Source organism: Paracoccidioides brasiliensis (genome assembly GCF_000150735.1).
Source record: "Paracoccidioides brasiliensis Pb18 unplaced genomic scaffold supercont2.5, whole genome shotgun sequence".
NCBI classification, from domain to species: domain Eukaryota; kingdom Fungi; phylum Ascomycota; class Eurotiomycetes; order Onygenales; family Ajellomycetaceae; genus Paracoccidioides; species Paracoccidioides brasiliensis.
The window spans coordinates 376,435-395,714 of NW_011371362.1; the positions used below are offsets into that span (position 1 = coordinate 376,435).

Here is a 19,280-nt window from a genome sequence, read left to right on the forward strand (position 1 = left end):
AGTTGTAGCAACTTTGTTTGAAATACTTGAAGCATGTTCGTGAGACATCAGGATTTGAAGTACACTCTATTTGTCCTCTCTGCACACCTAACAAGCACATACAGTTCCATAATGCAGACACCATCCAGGCATATCAAGGCCACATGTTTCGAAACGCTTCACTTCGTTAAACAATCTCTAACAGAAGCCCCAACTTAAATACTGGTGATTATCAGCCTCTTGTCCCTTGTGATCTAAACAAGACGTATAGTGGGCCCTGGTTGGCGTGGTGGCGGCAACCCGATCCCCCGCATGGCGCGAGAGGGCCCGTCACCCTCCGTAATCATGCTGTACGCTAACAAAAGTCCCCGCTATGTGGAGGACTTCCGGGGGGAAGCTGGAAAGAGCCCCCATCTCAGGGTGAGGGATGGGGGAGGGGAGGAGTGGTGGCCATTGTCGAGGGGTTCAGTTCTTCTTAAAGGATAGGTTACTCAACGGAATGGTAGCCGACTATATACTTTTCGTAGGTTGTGGGTTTTGTTGTTCCATAGAGTAGTGGCGCCGATGGAGCGTTTGACCGTGTTGTAGTTTATAGCAGAAAACAGACTGGTGGGTCGTTAGCTGCTAGTTAACGGCTATGGTCTCCGTTAACTAAGCGCCAAGCGCTGATGATCGACCACTAAAGCCACGATCACAAGACACCAGAACTGAAATAGCATAAAAATAAATATACTTAAGTACAGTACATTAACTTCACCGCCAAACACCTTCATTACTCCGACAAAAGCAGAAAGCAGAAAGCATAAAGCCCACAAAATAGGAAGAAAAACATCAAAGCATCTTTAGCCAAAAACCAAAAAAAGAAAAAGGGTTGGGGGGGGGGGACTTAGAAGAATGACATCTGTATGTATTTATAACCCTCGTCACCGTCCAACATAAAAAAAAAAAAAACCTTCGAAAAAGGGCAAAAATAGAAAAGAAAAAGAAAAAGAAAAGGAATCTTTATAAAATTGAAATAACAAAAAAGAGAAAAGGAAAAGAGAAGAATGAGGATGATAAAAGAGAGCTCCAACGAACGCCTTGCCAGCAGCCATGCAGGGGATTTCACAGCGGGAAAAAAGGAACCAGCAACAAACTGTACATTATTGAAAAGGAACATCGGGAGAGAAGAAAGGTCGTGTATCGCATTTCCCGTACCAGAATAGCCGCGTTTTCGGATAACGCATGCATACATTTCTCCATCCATGTAGAATTACTTCAGCCTCGAAACCCCACCGGCACTCCCAATCCGCCCACTATGTTTCCTCACACCCTTATCGGTCTTCCCTTCAACCCTCCTCGGACTCCCACGAACCTTCCCAACACCAAGCACACCGCTCCCACTCTTAGTAGCAGCCATTGACACCGTCGAACTTGGCGTCTTCAGTTGCTTTTCGCCTCCGTAATTCTCCACATCTTCATGAATGCTCAATCCGACAGTGGCAGTGGTGGAGTGGCTCATGGACCGCTGGGGTGAGGAGATGGGGGACCGCGATGACCCGCGCCTAGCAAGCATTTGGAGTTGAAGCTCTTCCTCACTCTCGCTGTGATCTGCCAGTCTGCGACGAACGTCTTTTGTTGAAGCTGTTCCATTCCTAGAAGTTGCCTCTAGACCCGCCTCATCTCGTAACCCTAACGATACGGTACGAGCATACGGGTGATGTCTCGAATCCTTCTGGTGTGATTTACGCGGTTGCCCTGGCGTAGGAGCGGGGAGCGTATCATCCGCATACCCGGAAGCTTCATTGTTGTCAATCTCGCCAAGCGCATGACGTTTTGGACTTGTTGGGTTTGGTGGAGTGGCGGTCTGCCCATTGCTGGTCATGCGTTGCTTTTGGATTGATTTGCCAGGGGTTGTAGGGTTGGAAAATGCCAGTTTCTCTCTGAGGGTGTCTTCAAACCACCATTCACGGAAGCTGCCCTGGTTGAGATGGAGCCAATGTTGCTGAGGCCCAACAACCATCCCCGGTCGCATGAACCTCATGAAAGCAATAACCTCATTTGCTGTGAAACCATAACGGTAAATCAGGTACGCTCCAATCAGGCAGCCTGTTCGACCAAGCCCCGCCTTACAATGCACCGCTATTCCCTTTTTCTTGTGAATCATCTCGTGTGCAATTTTGATGAATCGCCGGACTAATGGAAGTGGCGGACATGTCCCATCTTCAAATATCATATCCATATGGCTAATGCCCATTGCAGTGAAGTATGACGGGCTGTAGAGCTCCGAGTTTAGTCTGACGACCAGACCAATGTTACGGGACGAAAAGTGAGAGAGGACATTCTTAAAAGGAACAGGAAGATCCGAACTGAGCACTTCAGAGATTGTTGAAGGCAAAGCGGCATATTCTGCTGTGTTTTGTGGGATTGGCTCAACTGGTTGATGCTGCGGCGACGCAAATGCGAGATAGTGCGGTGTAATCCAGTTAAAATCTCCCATGTCCACGCGCTCATATTTTTCATACCTATATCTAGGTCAGAATTCCAGAATTCAAGAAAAGGCCTTTTAAACGAAGTCAATGGCACAAGACTCACTCTTCCAGACTGAAGTCCTTCAACCCACAAAGTCCTTCTTCCCTCGCCTTCCACACACCATACACTATGTCCTGGATTGTCAGAACGAAATCTGCCTGACTGTATCCTGCATCTCTGAAAGGCATATATGGAGGATCTGCCTGTGCAATGGGTGCCAGAGCCAAGTGAGGAGGCCACGATTGAATCAGGACCATGTAGCATGCAACCAAGCAAGCTGCATTGGCACGACTTCTGGCATCAGGCTTGCTCCAGAAAACAACAGCCCGGTCATTGTTTGTAGGGTCCCCCAATATTTCATGGAAATGGACCGCGAAACGGTACAGGTGACCAATGTGCAGAGGGCCAAAATCGGCATGGAAGGAATTATAAAGAAGGTAGTCGTCAACTGTGAAATATACCGGGTTGTTATTTCTTGGTGCGCTCCCTGCTGCTGGTTGAGTCTTGAAGGCCCTCTTGCTTGGGGACTTTGGTTGCGTGGGAAACTGGAATGGAGTGGATTCGCTCGGTTTGTGAGTATAAGATGCAAGATAGAGTCGGTCTACCGGTTGGGATATTGAAATCAGCATGGTGGGTTTTTATTTTATTGTTTTTATTTATTTATTTATTTTTCCTCACTTTCGTCGGAACAATGTGGGGTCTCTGCCAAACAAAAAAAAAAAACGCAGACGTACCTTGAATATACTCAATCACCTGCCCACAGGAACCTCCTACGGATGGCATTTTGGCAGGCGATTAATTATAGAGATTGAGAGAGTGGAGTATGGCGAGGATATTTTCTGCGCGGCGAGAATTTTCAAATGATATCAGGTAATAATTAGGACAAGGGAATGACAGAAAAATATCTGATATAGAGATGGTCGCCAAAGAAGAAGGAAAGGGAGTACGGGGAAGAATAGGATAGGTAGCACTCGTGCGTCAGAGGGGCATGGTCCCAGATGGGTTTATTTGGTATCTTTGAGCTCTCTGGATGGGACGGGAAGCTAACAATGGCAAGCAGCAGAGGTTATACTTCTCTTCCACTGCAGAGATACCGGGAGGTTATATATATATATATATATATATATATAAGAGGAAAGAATGGGGAGTAGGAGAGCAGGAGAGCAGCCGGACAGCAGCCAAAGGGTATCCGGAGCAGAGAAGATCTGGAGGTTGGAGGTTGGAGGTTGATAGGAAGAGTAATAAACCTGGACTGGGGAGAAGAAGAGAAGAAGAAGAAGAAGAAGAAGAAGAAGAAGAAGAAGGAGACAACGATCGCCGCTGATTGGCAAGGTGCATGATTGTTGTGGTTAGTGCCTGTTTGGGTTTAGCGGACGGTGGTTGGCAGGGCAACTGCTCCCCGATCGGGGATAGCGCGGCGTCTTGCCGTCTCAACTGGGGAAGGCTGAGGTCAACATGACAACATCCAGCATTTCAGCATCTTCATCATCTAACAATAGAAGTTATCCATATCCTCAAATGATAACAACAACCAACAACCGTGCTCCATCCGTCCCAGGGAGGGAGTGGGAAATTAAATACCAAAACAAGTAACCATAACATCTCGGTGTCGGGTCATATGATGATCGTTTCATTTGGTCACCATACAACGACACCTGAATATCTACAGAGTGTGCACAGCGCAACCGGCGGATAATTTGAAAAGGGCGCTCTATGGAAATGATATTTTCCACAACAAACCTCTGACACTCTACAAAGGACAAGAGCGCGATTGATGCAATCCAATACATAGATTCTTCGATTCTGCCCCAAGAGAGTTTGGTCTAATCTATCCGACCGTGTGTTTTACCATCACGACGACTTAGGGTTAACGAACAACATCGACAAGTGCACTGCTCCCCTGGTGGTGCGGGGTACGTTAAATACATAGTTACCGCCGTTGTGTCAAAGGCCCGTGGGTGGCGCACTGCGATGAATTGAATTTGCTGCTGCTTTTGTTGGGTCGATAGAAATAATATAGCCATCATGACTTTGCATCTATTGAGAGGGTCCTCCATAAAGTCATATCTCCCATCTCCTCAATTTTCATCCCATGTGTATATGCTCATTAAGTAGCTAATATGCGTCATACCTTCAGTTTCGTGTTGGTACCTGCTTTGTCCAGCACATTTGGATGAGGGTCAATGCAAAATGAGTAAATATATTTCTGTTAGTTCAACATGATTACCACCAAGTATTAGTTATAGTTACTCTTGAAAAGAATAACAACCATCAATTCCTACAAATTTGAAGGTCGATATTAACGAATAATATTAACTATCTACAGTAGTAAGTATATGTCATAGGTAGATACATAATCACCCGCGAAATTCTGAAGGTCTGTGTGAAAGTTTAGTTATCCTAACAAAACTCTAATCTTACATCTCGAGGTCTAAATTAAATATCGTCGCGAATCATCATCATCATCGCATCCTAACAACATCCTGAACACCTGCCATGCGACAGAGTAAAGGAAATAAAAACTTTCCCATTTAAATATAACCACTTTTCCTAACTTTTTATTAACAAGAACCGAGAATTTACTTACCATCTGCACTCAACTCGGGAGCTTTCCTCTTAAAGTTGCAAGAATTACAACCTTCACACCATGAGTTAACACAACCGCTTCATTAACCCCTTCCCGCCTCATATCGCACGAAGAAAGAAACAAGAAACGCCACTCAATCAGACTAGCTGAACAAGCATCGAAAGCCCCTATCAACACACCTCGCCACCCTCACCATCTCAATCCACCATGGCCCACCCCGCTTCGTTCAAGTCAAGCCTAGAATCTGATTTCCCATACTCCCTGTAAAAAGTCCCCCGGATCCCCCAGACATAAGCAAAAGGCAGACTATGAACGAGTGAATCAGTAAATCACATAAAGGAACACTAATAGCAGGAATAAAAAAACAAAACAGAATAATCTCCCTCCCGCTCCCCACTCACCGTCTCGCCTCCGCCGCCCTGCGAGCTCTACAAGTCGACTCCGAACTCTCGCCTTTCGTCCGTCGCTCGTTCCGTCTTACGCGCCCACGCCCACCACAACCACAGCAGCAGCAGCAGCAGCAAGAATTGAGTTCACAGCCACTTCCCGCTTCGTCTTTAGTTGAAACTACAGCTACAGCTACAGCTACAGCTACAACCCCTCAACCCCGCAGGCCAGGCCAAGGAACAGACATTCCTATACTGAACAGGACGGAGGGGGAAGTAAGCGAAAAGAAAGAAGGGGGTCAGGGAGAAGGGGACGGAGAAGAAGAGGTGGAGGAACTAACAGTACTGCAGACGGAGTACCGGGCGACGACGAACCGGATGCTGCGTGTGGCTGTGAATGGGTTCATGGAGAGTTTGGGGGTGGTGTTGGGGGTTATGGAGGAGTTGGACGTGGATATTTTGGCGGGGCAGTTGGAATAAACTGTAGAGCGGAATAGGGAGGGGGGTGGGAGTTTTACTTTTTTTAGTTGTCATTATGAGGTATATGAAGGGATGTGTGTATGTGGGATGAATACTTTGTTTATCTACTTGAAATTATCTTAAGAGGGTACATGTAGCTAGCTGGTGATGGAATGGAGTGAGCTGTAGACTGTTAACACAATTAATGAAGGTGAATGATGAGCTTGAAGCAGGTGGGTGCATTTTAAATTTCTAGCGCACTGCGGGATGAGAGTTTCTGGTTGATGGTGATGAAAATTAAGATGATGAGAAGAGAGCTTTTAGCTCTAATCTGCTGTATATTCAGAATCTACCGATCCTCTGAGCATGATGATCAAAGACCTTTTTTCCCCCAGTGGTGTATAGAATGAAAAGTTCACCTAAATAAGGGGAATACAGGTTTTTCTTCAACTTGTAAATGTAACAGTCGGTATATTAGCAATAGCGGCATTCCGCTACAGGCGACGTATTCGAGGTATTCATGTTGATATGACAGTCCCCCTCAGTCCGTCCTTCACTTATATAGATATTTAATAACCTTGGCCTTTTTTGGAAGCAAAAGTCACGCCCAACCGCCTGTTTGTCTTGTTTGCAAGAATATCAAACTCATTCTCGTGGCAAAAGTTAACCCGCTGACTCATTCCAGCCCGCTTTGATAGCCAATCATCATCGCCTTTTTAATTTCGGTTATCACTAGCGCCATCAATCCCTGTCCCACCGATCGTATAAATACCTCCACCCTCCCGCTTTCTTTTTAATTTTTTTTTTTCTTTTCTTCTCCAGCTCTCTTTGCCGTAAGGCTAAGATCAAGTGTAGTATCTGTTCTTTTCAGTTTAATCTCTGAAAGTATTCTAAGGAATACAACATTGATTAATCCCATTTTTGGATCGCGCGATTGGACCTCTGTGCTTGCGCATGTCCTTTCGCACCGTGTCCTTGGTCTTACACTATCACCTAGTGACGCGAAAATTCTTTTCATTAATTCGTCGGCTTGCCCGATGGTTTGAAGAAGAGAATTATTATTCCATGTTCTTGTTATTCAATGTCCCTTATATTTTTTTGTATTTCTGTATTATTTCTCTCTAATAACCAGGAATTAGAGGTTCGGATCAGTGATTAAAGTTCAGAGTTGTAAACCATCTCCCCCACTCTCGCCCCAATCCGGCCTAGCTTAGCCTCGTGACCGGTAGCAATATGTTGCAGTTTTATGTTATCCTACATGAATTAATTTATGGTGGAAATAGTTCAGCCCAAAAGCCTTCTCAGACCTCATATGAAAGAAATGTTTTTAACAAACCTTTAAAAGGCTTCGTCTTGCTGCTCACATTGATAAGATGATTTTGAAGCTTAGGCTTCCTATTACAGACTAGCGCCCCCGCACACAGAATATACAGAGCTGCCAATACAACCCAACTAAGCCGTCCAACAGATAATTCATATTGATAAAAACATAAACTGTTAAATGTAAGAACTGGATTTCTTCTCTTTTATCTGTTGTCTATTCTATAAAAATAACTTTTTTTGTACTCCTCAGTAATCATGATTGATGCTGCTATATTTGAAAGCCTACAGGCGAAGATAGACCAAGAGAGCCGGATTCATGATGTAAGCTTCAACCTTGATTTGTTTGGTATTGTATCTCACTGCTGTTATTCAGGAACTTCAAGGGATTGTCTGGACTCTATCCAAACGAGGTGTGTTCTCACTTTTCCGTCTCTATAGGCCAATAGAGATATATTCGCCGTAGACCACCCAGCACTCAGCGTCCATGGGAGGTGGATATGATTCACCTTGCAGGCTTGAATGAATTCTTCTGGAAAGCCTCACTTGATATACACAAATATGCCGAGTATTATTTTTTGGCATTGAGCTGACCTGGTGTCTTCTCCTCTGGTCGAACAGGTCGATCAATCCTAGCCATATTATCGCGAGCTCACTCAACCCCATCAGACCAGTGTGCGTTACAACTTCACTCCAAGTTTGATATTGATGCTCAAAATGCCATTTTATATAAGCACATCTTTTTTGATTGCCTCCATGGAATACACACTGGTCATTGAAATTGTTTCATACGAACGTCATGTATACTTTTCCTTGATTGGAGGGGCCTCGATCGCGTTGGAAATACATATCTATCTGCGCAACTGCAGATTTTTCTGTTTGCCCTAAGTTGTGCATTTGCTATGCATGCGCAGGTCAGCAGGACAGCCTGTATCACACCTACAGAACCTCTGAACCCAGGAAAAAAAAGGAAAAACTTCCATCTCCTGCATTCATATGTTCCCCTACTTGACATTCTAATCGAATAAAACATTCACAGTAACCCCGTTCCTCATTGAAGCATCTCAAGAAATCCACGCGCAAAAGGAAGATGTCACTCATCTTGTCTCAGTCGCATCCCAACACCCCTTCTACAAGTATCACCACATCTGGAGTCGCGAGTTGCAGAATCTGGTCAGCCTCCCATATCCCTCGTTATTAATCTGCGTCTCTTGGTCGACCACGTGACCTCATCTAACATGCCCAACTGTGTTTTCAAAGGTATTCACCATCCAATTCTGCGCATGGCTAGGTGGCTTGCAGGATGCGCGGGATGAGAAAGCAAAGGGCTTCATGACGATTGAGGAGGTTGGGCAGTTTTTGGGTGGTATGTCTTTGTTACTATTCTCCTACATTCCACCCAACGTTTCTAAACAGCCACAGTCCCCGTCAACCTCAAGGACCAAGATTCCTTCCACCTATCCATCGAAGACTATTTGCAAGCCTTGATATCGCTCATTGAGGAGCTGGTATGTTCCCCCCCCCCCCCCTCTCTCTCTGCAAATAATCAAAACCATCCACTAACCAGCCCACGATGCGCCAGAGCCGGCTAGCCGTCAACTCGGTAACGCTGGGAGACTACTCTCGTCCGCTACAGATTAGCAAGTTCGTCTCGGACCTCTTTGCCGGCTTCCAGCTGCTGAATCTGAAAAACGACAGTCTGCGTAAGAGGTTCGATGGGATTAAATATAACGTATGCCCTTCCCTATTTTTACCGAGCTTTGACATCATCCAGCTCAGTCACTTTCTAACACTGGTGAACAGGTTAAGAAAGTCGAAGATGTCGTGTATGACCTGGCTCTCCGAAATTTGATCCCCAAGCCATCTGCAGCTGGGAATGAGTGAATGAATGGGTTTTGAATCTATAATGAAAACAAGATGTATGTGCATCCATAGGTATATACACCTATATTTAAATGGGAAACAATATCGTTAATTAACAAACGATCCGATTCGGAATAAAAAATTAAAATAAAAAATAAATTAAAAAAATTAAAAATTAAACTTGGTATAATTATACATGCAATTTGCGTTTGTGTTTTGGTAATTCTATAAAAACCAGACGAATCTTCGGTATCATAATAAAAGTTTGAGGATGGGGCAGAGGGTTAGCAGAAACAGACTCATACATTAGGGGAGAGCAGAAGGGGAACAAGACACAACATTACAACAAAATATGTATACAAAAAACAAAACAAAACAATGAACATGATGAGTAATCTTCTGATACAGCGTGTTAAGAATGCTGAATGGGGTAGTGGACCGCCCGGTCCCTTTCTTGGGGAAGAGGGGGTCTGGCATAAGAATAAATTAACAAACCCCCAAAATTCCTCCAGAGGAAATGCATATCAACATGTAAACTAAAGCCAACAACAAATAAAACAGGAGAAGAAAGGCGGAGACAATACCATCCACAATATGCCATCTGCCATCTATGGGGAATCTTTAAACATCTTATATCCAAGACGCAACTGTCCTTCCAACTCGGCAAAACTACACACACACACACACACACACAATCACAGCTGCGAAGGCTGAGAAGGCTGTGTAGCCTCAGGACGTTGATCTTCAGATTTCACCGTCGGAACCTCGGGAGTTGGTTCCTGCTCCGCAGGTTGCCCCTCGGCCTTATGGATCTCCTTCTCGATCGCATGTCTCAGCGACTCAGGCTTCGTAAAACTCGCCCAACGATGAACAACCTTTCCATCCGCGCTGACCAAAAACTTCTCAAAGTTCCACTTCACGCGCTTCATGCCCATGATACCGGGCATCTCAGACTTGAGCCATTTCCACAGAGGTGCCGCGTTTTCGCCGTTCACGTCAACTTTGCTCAGGACAGGGAACGTGACGCCGTAGTTGGCGGAGCAAAAGGATTGGATTTCGTCATTGGTTCCTGGCTCCTGCGAGCCGAATTGGTTGCAGGGGAAGCCGATGATGGTGAATTTACCAGGGTAGGTAGTCGAGAGGGAGGTGTAGAGGGATTCGAGACCCTTGAATTGCGGGGTGAAGCCGCATTTGGAAGCGGTGTTAACGATGAGGACGACTTTGCCTTTGAGGCCAGTCATGAGGAAGGGTTCACCCTTTTCTGTTTGGAACGTTAGAATTTCTCTCCTTGTTCTGAATTCATTAATTTTTCCCTTCTTTTCCCGGATCTGTCGTCTCTTTTTTTTTTTTTTTTTTTGGGGGGGGGGGGGGGGGAAGATAGATGTTTTCACGTACTGTCTAGCGGCTGGAACTCGTAGAAAGAAGTGGCGGAGGACATGATGCCTGGGCGAGGTCTCTTAAGATACTTTGCTATGGAAATAGTTGAGATAGGCCTAGTACGAAACACTTTGGCGGCTGTCGTAATGCGGGCACGTTAAGGTATAATGAAGCAAATAAAATAAAGGCTCCAGTCGGAAAAGGTGGGTATAGAGATATAAAAGCCGATGGTTTGGTGATGTTGATGTTGATGGGAATGGTTGACCGGGGGAAGGAACGGCTCAAGTAGTTACCGTAACTCACCTAACCCGCAGCTAGCAAGGAATGACGAACTTTGGAAGGTGCTTGATGGCCTGATGATGATGGTGGTGGAACCTTGGTTCAAATATTATTACTAATATCCTAATATAAGTTAGTGTTTGCTCCCAGAGAACTATTATTAGACTAATCGTGTAAACCGGTTCAATCATTGTACCTTATGATTAATTTATGGAATTACTCGGAAGAGCAGAGATTCCGAGTAATATAAATAATGCGTTCGACTCAAAATCCGACTCATACGGTTGGGTTAGCCCCCATTTCTGGAATATCTCGCCATCAAGGTGAGTGTTGTCAACAGAGTGCCAATAATAGTTTAATTTCAGGGGAGCCTCATTCAAGACCCACTCGGCAGTGGCTGACACTTCACCAAAAGGCCCAAACCTCCCTCGGTTCCAGAGAAGCCTTTCGTCATCGTGGCGTGTAGTTTGATCAAACCTTTCCTCAAACTGCCCATTAAGCCACTACTAAGAATAATTTCTCGGAGATGACTACTCAAAGGGAACGGACAAATTTCTTCATCCCTCCCGAGTGCCAAAGTTAATCGAACGTACCAAAAACTTTTCGTGACGCGAGACCACAATCGAGATTGCTGGTTATAGTTAACCGGACTGCAACTCCAACGCTGAGTAAGAATATAAGAAATATCAGATCAATCACCAGATGCTCCGCAACTTCCCATGATATGGAATTGTCTGCACCACACGGGAGTCGGCATGTTGCGGGCTAGTAGATATGAAGAACTTCACCTAGCTTCAAGAAGAAAAAGGTCCGCCACATGATGAGAAATCTTTTGATCACTCCTCCAAACATTCTGCAATCAGATGACTCATTTGTCTGTCCCAAGGTATTTATACTGTACTTTGCTATCGGGGTCGGCCCGAAACTCCAAAATCACACCTTCGCAGACTGATTCACTCCAACCCACCAATCACACAGTGACAGGGCTGACCAATGCTAGTTACGTCACTTGGCACCCGTAAGAAGATTAAAAGATTTCAGATCTGATTACTCCTTGGATGAAGCACTGCCTTGAAGCTTTTGATGACCGGTTAGATGGGGAGGGGAATCCTCATGCGAGGACGGCATTTGAAGAAACCAGCTGTTCCGGGATTTTGCAAATAACATACGGAGTAGGGTAATTGTGAATGTTCAACATCGGTGTTCAACATCCGCAAGTGCTGCCTTAGTTAAGTCCAGTCCAACATGATGTATGAATCGTAAGGCTTGTAATTACCCATGAATGCATCAATATCATATTCTGCAAAAAATACACAGGCTACTAGATTTTAAAATGCCATCGGCCTATGTGAATGGGATAATATGTAATTAAAGGAGGGGGGGTTGGTTCCAACCATCTGAGTCACATGATATAATAACCCTAACCCTAATTAACTTCCACAACTCGATGCCAAGAGTTTTCATCCCACATTGCCCCGTTGTTTCATCAAACAAACTCGCAAACTTCATCCACCTCCAAAAACAATATATCAGATTCCAACAAGAATACCGCAGGATATCGACCTCTTTGCGGCCTCTCCATCACGGATCTATTCCACATCATCCTCATCCTCCGCTAATTCACAATGGCTCCTCAAACTGTATGTCTCTGCCTTGCGACCTCAAACAGCTTTGTCATTTCCCCCTTGATAACCGGGTTCTTTTTGCCGTTTTTCCTCTGCTCCGTCCCTCTCCTCTTTTATCATGTACATGGTAATGGATGGATGATGATTATGGAGGGGTGAATGGATGGAGAGCTGGAAAGGAGCAAAACAGAAGTGATATCAAGGGATTGTAAAAGAATCAATGCCTCTGTGATCACCCGCAGAAGAAATGTCAGGAACAGCAGGCTAACCAACAACCCTCTCGTGATGTCAAAAATACAGGCCCGCAAGTCTCAGAAGGTGACGAAAAAGGTATGTCATATGCATTCCATGCGCAAACAAGCCCCCGCCTCCTTTCACCTCCAATGCGATCTTCTAACCAACGCCAAATGGCAAACAGTACATCATCAATGCCTCCCAACCGGCCAACGACAAAATCTTCGATGTCTCCGCCTTCGAGAAGTTCCTGCACGACAAGATCAAGGTTGAGGGCCGCGTCGGTAACCTCGGCGATTCCATCCAGATCTCCCAGGTCGGAGATGGCAAGATCGAGGTTGTCACACACATTCCTTTCTCTGGACGGTATTTGAAGTACCTGTACGTTTTTTCATCCATTTCCCATGCCACAGTCACATGTGTCTCTAGGGCTGTATCTGGCCTGGCATTTTGCGGAATTTACCGCCCTCCCCAAATGCAGGTAGGTAGATGCTGACTGAATACTGTGTGTAGGACAAAGAAATTCCTCAAGAAGCAACAGCTGCGCGATTGGTTGCGTGTCGTCTCCACCTCCAAGGGTGTATATGAGCTGCGCTTCTACAACGTCGTCAATGACGAGGCAGATGAGGATGAGGATTAGGTTTGAGGAATCAGATTCTGCATTTTGGCTTCAAAAAAATAAGGAGGGGTAGATGGGGTTTGATGCGGTTGTGCAAACCTAGGCATCGCTTCTCTTTGATGATGAATGGATGCCGTGATATACTCTACGTTTATATCTTTAAGTGGAGTTTAGGTTGGTTTTCCTTTTAAATAAAGAAAACATTGCATAATCCTTTCTTCAAATACATGATAGGGATCTCACGAAATCCAGGAAATCGAATTTCATTCCCGGTGTAAGGTTTCGCAGTATATCCTTCTCCAGTTTTTCCCTTATTTGTGCTCTTCGAACTTAACAGTATTCGTAAACTTGTCATTGGAGCGGAATTGGAGGTGTAGCGGCAGGATAACCGGACACATGAGGGATGCAGTCTTGCAACAAAATGATAATTGCCCTTGCGTATTATGAACAGATAGAAAATAAGTAGCCAAAATCAGCCCCGAAAAATAAGTCAGGTAACGGCACAAGCGGTCTCTAGACAAACGCAGCCCATACAAAAATATACCCGCAACCAAAATAAGGATTAAGCGTCTATCGCTACTCACTTCCCCCCTCTTCACCCGCACTCCATGCCCCAGAACACCACCATTCATCTTCACCCCAGTACCGCCCCACTTTCATGCGGCTCCACTAACTTCCCACTCTCAAACGAATACCCACTCCTCTTCAACGCCCCCCACATCTCCCTCACTTTAACCCTAACCAAGTCACCCGTCGCCTTCGCATCCTCCATAGAATCATGCCCCATCTCGCCGCCCTGAGTCTGTATATGGCGACCAAGGAATTTGCTCGTCAGTGCCCGTAGGCCAAAGCGGTATGGCAGGCCTCTCGGGTGCGGGTATAGCAGTGCACTGTCGACGATGGTGGGGTGGATGATGCGGCATGCTTTCAGGTCGTTTTCAAGCGCGTGCCCGATTAAAGGGGTTTCGGGTTGGAGGTGTTGGAAGAGGAGGGCACGGGCAGCGTGGGGGGAGTCGACGACGGGGAGCGATGGAGGGATGCCGCTGTGGTTGTTGTTGTTGTTGTTGTTGTTGTTGTTGTCGATAAAAGAACGCTGGGACGATGATGGCGGTTTCTTGCCGTTGTAAGGGGTAGCGTTGGCGAAATGTTCTGGGAGGACGCCGGAATAGCGAGAATTCAGGTCTAGGATTTCCCCGATCGGTTTTACTAGAATGTCAAGGACCTTTTCCCCTTGTGGCCATGAGATAGCTGTAAGACGGATGAGTTCAAGGCCTAGGGTAGTATAACCCATTTCACAGTCAAAGCATACTGGAGGAAGTGTAGGTTTATTTGGTTGTCGGGGGGTTTCCTTGAACTGGAGAATGGCAGCAAGGCGTTTAACCTCTGATACCTTGAAGACATGCCATTCGGCTTTTGTGCATCCGGCAGATGTCCCAACTGTCTCCTTGCAGCATGGGTAGTATGATTCCCTGTGTCCAGTAATGAGGTCTGTTTTCTGTTTCTCTGGTCGAATTGGTTTTGCGTGATGATACATGCAAGGCCCTCCAGTAGCTAAAAGACCATCTTCCCTTCGGCCTGGGAAAACTTGGAATCTTCCATTGCAGCGCTCGCATAGTTCCCATCCCTGAGCTGCTTCGGCGCCGCGCTTGGCCTCTGCGATTTCCTCATCAGTTGGAGGAGTGGTGACATATCCAGCTTTGCGTAGGACTTCATGAGACGCATTCAACTTCGAAAGGATGGAGATTTCTTCTCGAGTGCTCAGACCCGTGGAAATATCCTCCTCCAGCTTTTTAGGCGAATCCTCTGCTGCCGATGTTGGCGGGGTGAATTTCGTAACAATATATTTCGTCACGTTGTCTTCCCACTCTTCTCTGGCCATCTTCATGAGTTTTGTAATACGGAGTTTGATAACGTTGGCATATACAGAATAATGGTCCTTTGCTGCCTTTTCCTCTTCATCCAAGGCCATTGCCACGACCTCATCAGCAGACAAAATGAGAGCTTTCTTGGACGGGTCGCCCTTTTCGATAACTTGTTTATTGAGTTTGACCATGGCATTATGCAACTTGGTAAGAATGGCCATCCGAACTGTATGCGATGCAGGAGATTTAGAAATGGTTCTCGGGTTTAGTGGCTCCTTTTTCACCTGTCTCCGGTGAGAAGTAGTCCCATTTTTCACAGCAGTTGGCTTCACGGTATCGGAGCGCGATGAGATGGGTGTCTTTCCTTGAGAGACCTCGGATGTTGATCGACGAGAAACTGGAGGCGGGGAAACTGCTTTTGTTACAGATCGTAGAGTTTGAGCATTTTCACGATACAAGTGGTAAGTTGAATTTCCATTTTCTTGACGCTCTTTCACAACCACATCTCGTGTATTTTCTGATTTTGTTTCCGTTTTAGTACTGGATGGAAGTGGCGGTTTAGTATCAGTTGTAGCGTCTACTCGCCTTCGCTTTCGTACAGGTCCCTCATCCGCAGCAGTAGCTGGAGCTACGTTCTCGGGTACAGGAGTCGAAGCTGGCAAAGGAGCAACAGGCACAGGGACGGGTTCTTTGTCTGCATGAGAGAAAATGCAATTTAGGAGCAGACAGCGGCTGCCCTCAGGACAAAGAACATCTTTGAAAAGCCCTAGATGATTAAACATGATGTTAATCCACTCCTGAGGTGTGTTTATAGTATAAAATTGAGGGCCAAATATTGCTCCTTCCTGGTGATCTTTTCTACAAAGGTGAGAGGAGTATGATTATTGTATGAAGCTGAGATACAATGTTTCATTCTCAAGCTTCTTTGTTCTGCGTCAGATGCAGAGGTTATGAGGTTTAACTGACACTTAAACCAGGAAAAGGGCTCACTGGAGACAGCCCCGAGATTTGTGATAGTTGAAAAATATTCTCCTTCATTCGTGGTTCCAAATGACATGCAGCATGAAAAAAAAAACGTTGACTCGTCCAATGGGTCCTTTATTTCGGCAATCCAAATGTCAAACCAGTCCGGAGCGATATAAGTAGCTTAGGAGGTGTGTCGTTGGCGTAGACCTTAAACGAGACGTAGTTGTCAAAGACGTTAAAGAATAAGGTGATATGACCCCAGCACGGGACAAAATGCGGATGCCGCTAGTTGATTCTTGGGTAGTGGTACTGATACACAGTTCCTTTCCGAGACATGTGAATGAGACGGGACCTTTTATTCCGGTTAACCCTCGTGGCTAAACCTATAAGGTCGACCCTCCTTTACGTGGTCCTTACTTGGCCCTTCAAGAATTCCGAAGTTGCCCATATCAAGCTGATTTCGACACCTATGTGAAAGACTGGCCGCCGGGTGCGGCAAGATTCGACAAAAGACCGTATGTTTGACTGGCCTGGGCCTGCAGGCTGGCTCAAGTGACGAAGTTGCCGTGTAGCAACTGAGGAGCTTAATGAGAAGAACTGCGCCGTTGGTGCCTGAGAGTCTCAAGGCTGTTTGAGGTCTAAGACTTTGGAAGCTTGTGTTGAAGCTCACCGTCACGTGTCAACACCGTTCAAGCCCGTTCTAACCGTAAAGTTAAACGCCAACCGGGACAACATAACAATGTGATAGCACCATCACGCCGTGATGAGCCAAAACAACAGCGACATTGCTATCACCAAGGCTCCTCTTTGCTCTGAAAAGAAGAGAGCCCGCGCAATCTCCTCTGCTCTGCTAAAACCCCCAGATGATCCCCCCCAGCCCCAAAACAACATGTCCCAGGATGTGTCAGACACTACAACAGCCACCACAGCTCAACTACATCAAATCAATATCAACTTCAATCCCCACCCAGCCCTCTCACCAGGAGGAGAATCCATTGAGAATGTGACTGACTGCACTCAAGCAGTCCTGCTAACCATGAAGAACTCCTCTTTCACAGCAAATTATAAGCTCAATGCTCTGTTGAGTCATACAAACAACTCCTTCTCTACAGAGCTAGCTGCAGTGCTTGAGCTATGCAATGAGCTATCTGCAGTACTGAATCTGATACTATGCACTTATGAGAACTCTCTACCACATCAGACTGCTGTACTAAGGCAAGCCATGGAACACAGCATAGTCAAAGTTATTAAAAACCTCACTGTTGAATCAAAGTCTATGTTGATATATGCTACTGCTGTGACAGCTAAGATGATTCTCTCAAACAATTTCTCTCAGATTATTTCAGTGATAAGACAATCTCACAAAAAGCAGATACAGCAGATTAATTGTTCTCTGCATCAAGAACAGAAAGACAAATGAGTTATGATTAAACTATCTGCAGCATATGCTGCTCATGATCTAGACTCTTAAACTATTCATGAATGAGTACATGTCATGATCTCTGATCTGATCTGAATTATTAATGTATGATACTGCTCATCAGAAATCACTATGACTACTTTCTCTTCAGTGAAGACAGTCTTCATTCTTGAACATGCAAATAAGCTGAAAGCTGCTGTAGATGACTGTCTTATTAAACAATAGAAATTCTGAATCTTTTTTATAATTGATTGAATCAAAAAGTCAACATACAGCTTTGACAGATAGAATATCACTCAGATTTCAATGTTAGAAAAGATGCTTTTTTCTGAGATTTAAGACATCACTCATCAGATTTCAATCATTCATTGTCACTGAACAAAGAAGTTCACAGACCTCAATCTGCATAAAGAGTACATCTGAATTGAAGTATGAATCTCTGAAGTATATTTTTTTTCAAACAAACTTCATCTTTTCAGTCACTCAATGATGATTAATAAAATCAAAAAATCATCAAAGATCTCAATTTGCACAAGATATCACAGCTTTCATATGAAAAGAAACTGTGTACAGCTTCTACATTATGAGAAGTGTAGCAGTTTCACATATTCAGATAAATATTAAACATCAGCTCACTGCTGCAACTGTCTTGATTCTCATCTCACTCTTAGCACTGACTATTCAGTGAGACTCAAAATAATCTCTAAATATATAGAATGCATCTTCTGTTATTAGCTTCACTCAGTATGTGAAGCTGACAGAAGAGCATTTATCTCAGCTTATCAAATCTCAGTAGAGAAGAGCAATTCAGAGCTAAACTCTAAAGACTTCATCTCATTCTCTCTCTCAGCTTTGCTGACATCAGTCACTAGCTCTCAGAGCAATTAGACAAACTCAATAATCTGCTCTCAAACAGACATTAAGATCACATTAAGTCTGAATCTTCACTAATGAAGAGCAGTCACAACTCTTCTCATGAATTTACACTCACTGTATATCAAATCAACATAGAAAAACAGTCAAGCTCTCATAACATCACTCTCTCACTAATAGAAAAAAGAGTCTGTGATATTATGATCATTCAGAAACTCTGAATAGTCATGAACCTCTTCATTCATCTCTTCAAAAGTCATCTCTCATACAAGTACTTCATTTTATTCTTACTTCAACTGAATCAAGAGGCTCAGAGTACTGCTCTATATTAGAAATGAAAGAGCTTTTGCATCAACTCAATCTATAGCAGATATTTCAAGAGATGTTATCTGTGTCTCAGTTAAGATCTCTAACTTCAAAAAAACTAATATCTACAATATATACAATGTCTCATCTGGCATCACAGATGCAGATCAAGGCCTGCAAGATCTTTTCTCTCTTATACACACCACAGAGATCATCCTCTGAATGGCATTAGATGACTTTAATATTAGACACACAGTATAAGACTCTACAATTGATAGACATTCTCAAACAAAAGAGAATCTGTATAACTAAGCAATCTCTTTCAAACTTCAGCTTCTCAACTCAGCTGAATTCTCTATATATAGATGAAAAGACATACTTGATTTTATCTTCTGTGCTGCTAACTCAGCTATCTGTCATATTGCTTCTGAACTGCACTGCATCTCAGATCATGAAACTCTTATCACAACAGTTCAATTATTACAGACTCAGACTCAATTGATTAAGAAGAAAAAGCTTAGTCTCACAATCTGCAATACTGATTGCTTCTTACAACTACTCATTTTCTTTTTCTCATCAGTCTATGAGAACATGAATAAGAAAGCAGCAGATAT

General features: G+C 44.5%; 6 protein-coding genes across 6 annotated transcripts; 3 read left to right on the plus strand and 3 right to left on the minus strand.

The window, feature by feature from the left end:
• Nucleotides 1-1,231: 1,231 nt before the first annotated feature.
• Nucleotides 1,232-3,119, minus strand: PADG_04584 (phosphoprotein phosphatase CDC14; the record flags this gene model as incomplete). Its single annotated transcript, XM_010761754.1, has 2 exons — nt 1,232-2,483; nt 2,554-3,119. The coding sequence occupies 2 exons, from the start codon at nt 3,117-3,119 to the stop codon at nt 1,232-1,234; spliced, it is 1,818 nt and encodes a 605-aa protein (XP_010760056.1).
• A 2,165-nt stretch (nt 3,120-5,284) lies between these two features.
• Nucleotides 5,285-5,943, plus strand: PADG_04585 (uncharacterized protein; the record flags this gene model as incomplete). Its single annotated transcript, XM_010761755.1, has 2 exons — nt 5,285-5,340; nt 5,451-5,943. 2 exons carry the CDS (start codon nt 5,285-5,287, stop codon nt 5,941-5,943), a joined length of 549 nt encoding a protein of 182 aa, XP_010760057.1.
• A 2,201-nt stretch (nt 5,944-8,144) lies between these two features.
• PADG_04586 (uncharacterized protein) lies at nt 8,145-9,126 on the plus strand (the record flags this gene model as incomplete). The annotated part of the gene is made up of 6 exons (XM_010761756.1): nt 8,145-8,172; nt 8,282-8,415; nt 8,503-8,608; nt 8,665-8,750; nt 8,825-8,974; nt 9,046-9,126. The coding sequence occupies 6 exons, from the start codon at nt 8,145-8,147 to the stop codon at nt 9,124-9,126; spliced, it is 585 nt and encodes a 194-aa protein (XP_010760058.1).
• A 674-nt stretch (nt 9,127-9,800) lies between these two features.
• On the minus strand, nt 9,801-10,543 carry PADG_04587 (uncharacterized protein; the record flags this gene model as incomplete). Its single annotated transcript, XM_010762001.1, has 2 exons — nt 9,801-10,366; nt 10,501-10,543. The coding sequence occupies 2 exons, from the start codon at nt 10,541-10,543 to the stop codon at nt 9,801-9,803; spliced, it is 609 nt and encodes a 202-aa protein (XP_010760303.1).
• Nucleotides 10,544-12,671: 2,128 nt separating this feature from the next.
• Nucleotides 12,672-13,260, plus strand: PADG_04588 (uncharacterized protein; the record flags this gene model as incomplete). The annotated part of the gene is made up of 3 exons (XM_010761757.1): nt 12,672-12,716; nt 12,805-13,001; nt 13,134-13,260. 3 exons carry the CDS (start codon nt 12,672-12,674, stop codon nt 13,258-13,260), a joined length of 369 nt encoding a protein of 122 aa, XP_010760059.1.
• A 613-nt stretch (nt 13,261-13,873) lies between these two features.
• PADG_04589 (uncharacterized protein) lies at nt 13,874-15,883 on the minus strand (the record flags this gene model as incomplete). The annotated part of the gene is made up of 1 exon (XM_010762002.1): nt 13,874-15,883. The coding sequence occupies one exon, from the start codon at nt 15,881-15,883 to the stop codon at nt 13,874-13,876; it is 2,010 nt and encodes a 669-aa protein (XP_010760304.1).
• Between the last annotated feature and the right edge of the window lie 3,397 nt (nt 15,884-19,280).